Here is a 6,000-nt window from a genome sequence, read left to right as displayed (position 1 = left end):
AAAAATGGTTCACAAAATTAGCTTTCACCTCAAGGCTCTGTCAAGGTATTGTGCCATAATAAGTTTTAGGCTGGGGTCACATTAGCGTATGGCATCCGATGCGAGAGCAACGGCTGCGATATGCTAATGACCCCCTGCTCAGGCTCTGCTGCGAGTGTGAGCCGAGTGTCATGCAACTCACAAGATTGGGTCACAGCTGCGAAGGAGAGGTCTGGCGCTGTGGAGGAGAGGGAGGGGTTAATCACCCTATCTCCTCCATTGTCAGCCTGTGCGTATATCGCACTGCACTTGGATAACATCCGAGTGCAGTGCGATGTTTCTCTCGCACCCATACACTTGAATGGGTGCGAGTGATACGGCCTTGCAAACAATCGCAGCATACTGCCATTTTTTCCTCAGTCCAATTAGGGCTGGAGGCAGTTTCTCATGCAGATTTGTGTCACGCCCATAGATCTTAACAAGTCATTTACATATTAAGGAAAATGTATATTTCTCTGAAATAAGATAACAGACCACAGATTATTATTATTATTATTTATTATTATAGCGCCATTAATTCCATGGCGCTTTACAAGTGAAAAGGGTATACATAAAAACTAGTCCAACAATCATTAACAATACAAAACAGACTGGTACAGGAAGAGAGAGGACCCTGCCTGCGAGGGCTCACAGTCTACAGATATCATGGTATCAATTTATTCCACTACCTAACTATGACTAACATGCTCATATACACAGCTTAAGGCTCATGCAGACATCTATGCAAATCAGTCCGAGCATTGACCGCTAATGCACAGACTGGTCACAGGTGTCCTAACCCATAGGTGAGAGCCTCATAGAAGTCGCGACCAGTCCATGCATTGTGTCTCGAGATTGGACCAAGACCCATGAATGTCTGAATGAGGAATGAACCCTTAAGAGGGTTAACCCTACTAATGACAGATTCCTTTTAGGCCATGTGCTCCTGTACTCACGCTTGATGCAGGCTAGCAAACGGAGCTAATAACATCCATGACAGTGGATGCGAGGAGCCTGATTTTTCATATTGTTGTCTGAACCTGGCTTTACATTAGAGGTATCCAATTAAGACTATATAGTTTACCTCTCACCATGAAGGAGGTACAGGGGTCTCAGGGTAGTACTTTTCTTCTTGTGGAGACTGACAAACCAATCTGGCTGTCAGTGGTGAGGACTCGGAGTCTTATAGCTGCAATGCTCCTCTGGGAAATATTCAAATTGTCTCTCCAGAGAGGAAGGAGACGAACTCTAGGTAGCAATCCTAAAAGTCAAAAGTGGCTCTTGAACAAGCCTTTTCATATGACCTAGGATTTATGCCAGATCAGATCCTCAATTTGCAAACACGGTGTTTCGGGATGATTGTCACTCGTCAGTACAAAGTATGAGGTCTGATCTGGCTTTATGAGAGATAGCCATTCCAGTTCATGACACTTGTGCAGTAATTTAGCCATTTGCTATGCATGTCGTTTTTGGAAACATTTGATTGCATAAAAAACTTTATATGTTGGCTTATTTTTATGTTACTTCTATGTTATTTTTTTTGTACTTAGACGCGCATCACCTATAGATGAACATACACAATATATGAGGTAGCTTTGCACTATCTAGCACGAAATCTCCATGTAGGCCATGTCTCCCCTCACAGACAGCCTGTGTGTTGCTCTTTGATATTTAATCCCACAGGTCACATGTTCTTGAAGACCAACTGGTGAACTATTCAGATTTCGGAGCAGCTGCAGGACGGGAACAAGCAGCTTTTGAGATTATCAATTTCTTTTGGGACAAAGCACACTAATTTTCAGCAAAATGTCGGACAGAAGCCCATTTGAAACAGATATGTTAACCCTTACTCGATTTGTCATGGAAAGGGGAAGACAAGCGAAGGGTACTGGAGAACTGACGCAACTTCTTAATTCCATGCTGACGGCTATAAAGGCCATTTCTTCTGCTGTGAGGAAAGCTGGCATTGCTCATATGTGAGTCTTTTCTAATTAGAAGCATGACCTTGTGTAACCACATGGATATCTGTGTAAAGTGAACTGTATTTGTGATGTCGGCTCTTGTCATATTACATAATAACTGGGGTGTATATGTACATGTCATCAAACATAGGCTTTACAATGGAGAAGGCTTGTCTAAGGTTTGAGCAGATTTGAGCGCCATTTTTATGTTCATTTATATAGAAAAATGCTTGATTGCTGTTAATGGGAACCAGTCATCAGGCTTTTTTTTTTTTGTTCACCCCTAACTAATGGCATCGGTGTGCTGGAAGTTTCCATCCGTGTCTTTACTTTAGAAAGCTGGGTTTGTGCTCCAGAAAATGTAATGTTGAATTGTTAATACCAATGAGTGGCAGCGGGCATGAATGTATTACAGCGCTGCTGCCCATCATCCCCCTCCTCCTACTGCAGAGTTAGGCCCTGTGCACACATTGCTTTTTTACTGCTTTTTTCATGCGTGTTTGCCTGCAGATTTGTCCCAAAACTGCAAGGAAATCCTGATGCCAGCAAAGGCAATGAGAATCCTGAAGTCTCATGCACACATTCAGGATTTTCTCCTTTCAGATTTGGTGCAGCATGAAACAAAACGCATCCAAAAACACCTCAAATCCGTATTGACCATTTTTGCTGTTGCGTTTTTCCTGCCAAGAGCTGCAGATTTGGTGCAGACATTTCTGCAACGTGGACATGACATCATTATATGGGCTGTCTCATATTATTTAAAGGCATGGTACTCTTGGTGTATGTAAACTTTTGACTTTGCCTTAAAACATTCTGTCCCTCTTATTATTCTGGCATTTGGAAAATATAAATAATTTTGGTAATCCTTATTTACCTAAAACGGGAAAGGTTTATTCTGATTTCATGTCAGATAGTGAGAAAAACATGCAGATGTGTCTTTTTAGATAGTATATGTAAACTTCTGGTTTCAACTGTATGTTGCATCCATGTTTCCTTTATGTGAAGCATATTTTCAATCACTAGTTCCATATGAATCCATGAGGCATAGCATGGTGTGTTCTCTCACATTTTGCAAGTGGCAGAATGATTTAGAAGATGTTCCTTATTGGCATTCGAGATCAGCAATTAAAAGGAATCTGTCGCCAGGTGTTTGCTCTCCCATCTGAGAGCAGCATAATCTAGAGACAGAGACCCTGATTCCAGCGATGTGTCACTTAGGGCGCTTTCACGCATCCGGCTTTTCGCCGGTTTGTCGGTTCCGGGGCATTCCAGTACAGTGTATACAGTACAGTGGCAGCGCTGTAACTTCCGGGTCACATGCTCCGGTCACATAGTGAGAAGTATACAAGGCACTCCCAAGATGACTTGAAGAATAATTATTCATGTGCGTAACAAAAAAATGTTTTCGGTCCTATGTGGACCTTCCTCAGTAGCACTATACAAAAATAAATAAATACAAAAATAAATACAAAATAAATGGTGTACAACAAAGCGGAAAAAAGACCATACAAACAGTGGTAATAAATGACATACATGTGTCAATTATGTATTATTCACAATATTCAAAATTCATAGTGGGTCAAAAAAAATGGATCAAAAATACAAAAAAATTAAAAGAAGGAATATATATATATATATATATATATATATATATATGAGGCTCCTCTCCTGCCGGAGCTTGTCACACTGTCACTGTACTGTATACATTGTTCTGGTGTGCAAACCGGCGAAATGCTGGATGTGTGAGAGCGCCCTTACTGAGCTGTTTGCTGTCATTTTGATAAAATCACTGTTTTCTCTGCTGCAGCTCTAGCAATTATTTGAATGCAGGGTTATAACGAGCTCCTGCATCTGCTGGACTATCTGGCAGCTTGCCAAGTAGTCCTCTAATGGTAATCTACTACTAATTAAACACTGACTTATCACGATAAGAGCAAAAAGGATTGGTAGTCTGAAATTGGATAAGACGGGTGCTCATCTCCCACAACATCGTCTGTCTGAGGAAAGTCGAGAGGCCCCCAAATGCATAAGTCTCTCAGCCAATCTCGCTAGGTGATGCTGACATTAGTCTAGGACAGGGGTGGGCAATTAACTTTCCCATGGGGCCGCATGAGAAGTTGGGATGGTTTTAGAGGGCCGGGCTAATATAATTACCTCAGTTCTACTATCTATCTATCTATCTATATATATATATATATATATATACATATACACACACACGCATATATACTGTGTGTGTATATAATATACAGTTAGGTCCAGAAATATTTGGACAGTGACACAAGTTTTGTTATTTTAGCTGTTTACAAAAACATGTTCAGAAATACAATTATATATATAATATGGGCTGAAAGTGCACACTCCCAGCTGCAATATGAGAGTTTTCACATCCAAATCGGAGAAAGGGTTTAGGAATCATAGCTCTGTAATGCATAGCCTCCTCTTTTTCAAGGGACCAAAAGTAATTGGACAAGGGACTCTAAGGGCTGCAATTAACTCTGAAGGCGTCTCCCTCGTTAACCTGTAATCAATGAAGTAGTTAAAAGGTCTGGGGTTGATTACAGGTGTGTGGTTTTGCATTTGGAAGCTGTTGCTGTGACCAGACAACATGCGGTCTAAGGAACTCTCAATTGAGGTGAAGCAGAACATCCTGAGGCTGAAAAAAAAAGAAAAAATCCATCAGAGAGATAGCAGACATGCTTGGAGTAGCAAAATCAACAGTCGGGTACATTCTGAGAAAAAAGGAATTGACTGGTGAGCTTGGGAACTCAAAAAGGCCTGGGCGTCCACGGATGACAACAGTGGTGGATGATCGCCGCATACTTTCTTTGGTGAAGAAGAACCCATTCACAACATCAACTGAAGTCCAGAACACTCTCAGTGAAGTAGGTGTATCTGTCTCTAAGTCAACAGTAAAGAGAAGACTCCATGAAAGTAAATACAAAGGGTTCACATCTAGATGCAAACCATTCATCAATTCCAAAAATAGACAGGCCAGAGTTAAATTTGCTGAAAAACACCTCATGAAGCCAGCTCAGTTCTGGAAAAGTATTCTATGGACAGATGAGACAAAGATCAACCTGTACCAGAATGATGGGAAGAAAAAAGTTTGGAGAAGAAAGGGAACGGCACATGATCCAAGGCACACCACATCCTCTGTAAAACATGGTGGAGGCAACGTGATGGCATGGGCATACATGGCTTTCAATGGCACTGGGTCACTTGTGTTTATTGATGACATAACAGCAGACAAGAGTAGCCGGATGAATTCTGAAGTGTACCGGGATATACTTTCAGCCCAGATTCAGCCAAATGCCGCAAAGTTGATCGGACGGCGCTTCATAGTACAGATGGACAATGACCCCAAGCATACAGCCAAAGCTACCCAGGAGTTCATGAGTGCAAAAAAGTGGAACCTTCTGCAATGGCCAAGTCAATCACCAGATCTTGACCCAATTGAGCATGCATTTCACTTGCTGAAATCCAGACTTAAGACGGAAAGACCCACAAACAAGCAAGACCTGAAGGCTGCGGCTGTAAAGGCCTGGCAAAGCATTAAGAAGGAGGAAACCCAGCGTTTGGTGATGTCCATGGGTTCCAGACTTAAGGCAGTGATTGCCTCCAAAGGATTCGCAACAAAATATTGAAAATAAAAATATTTTGTTTGGGTTTGGTTTATTTGTCCAATTACTTTTGACCTCCTAAAATGTGGAGTGTTAGTAAAGAAATGTGTACAATTCCTACAATTTCTATCAGATATTTTTGTTCAAACCTTCAAATTAAACGTTACAATCTGCACTTGAATTCTGTTGTAGAGGTTTCATTTCAAATCCAATGTGGTGGCATGCAGAGCCCAACTCGCGAAAATTGTGTCACTGTCCAAATATTTCTGGACCTAACTGTATATACACATACACACAATGTATACATACATACATACACACACACAATCCCCATATACTACATCACTACACCCGCCACATCCTACACCTGTAATATACATCCCTATACACTACACCTG

The 6,000-nt window shown here is 41.4% G+C and overlaps 1 protein-coding gene across 1 annotated transcript in view; it reads left to right on the top strand.

Annotated features, from left to right (window-relative positions):
• The first annotated feature begins 1,719 nt into the window (after positions 1-1,719).
• LOC142296620 (fructose-1,6-bisphosphatase isozyme 2) overlaps positions 1,720-6,000 on the top strand; it is a 45,174-nt gene continuing 40,893 nt past the window's right edge. Inside the window, exon 1 of the mRNA XM_075340449.1 lies at positions 1,720-1,994. Coding sequence (XP_075196564.1) covers positions 1,825-1,994 — 170 coding nt within the window. The 5' untranslated portion in view covers positions 1,720-1,824. The remainder of the gene's footprint in view (positions 1,995-6,000) is intronic.

The sequence above is a fragment of the Anomaloglossus baeobatrachus genome, chromosome 1 (assembly GCF_048569485.1).
Source record: "Anomaloglossus baeobatrachus isolate aAnoBae1 chromosome 1, aAnoBae1.hap1, whole genome shotgun sequence".
NCBI classification, from domain to species: Eukaryota; Metazoa; Chordata; class Amphibia; order Anura; family Aromobatidae; genus Anomaloglossus; species Anomaloglossus baeobatrachus.
This window is presented reverse-complemented; position numbering and strand designations above follow the sequence as displayed.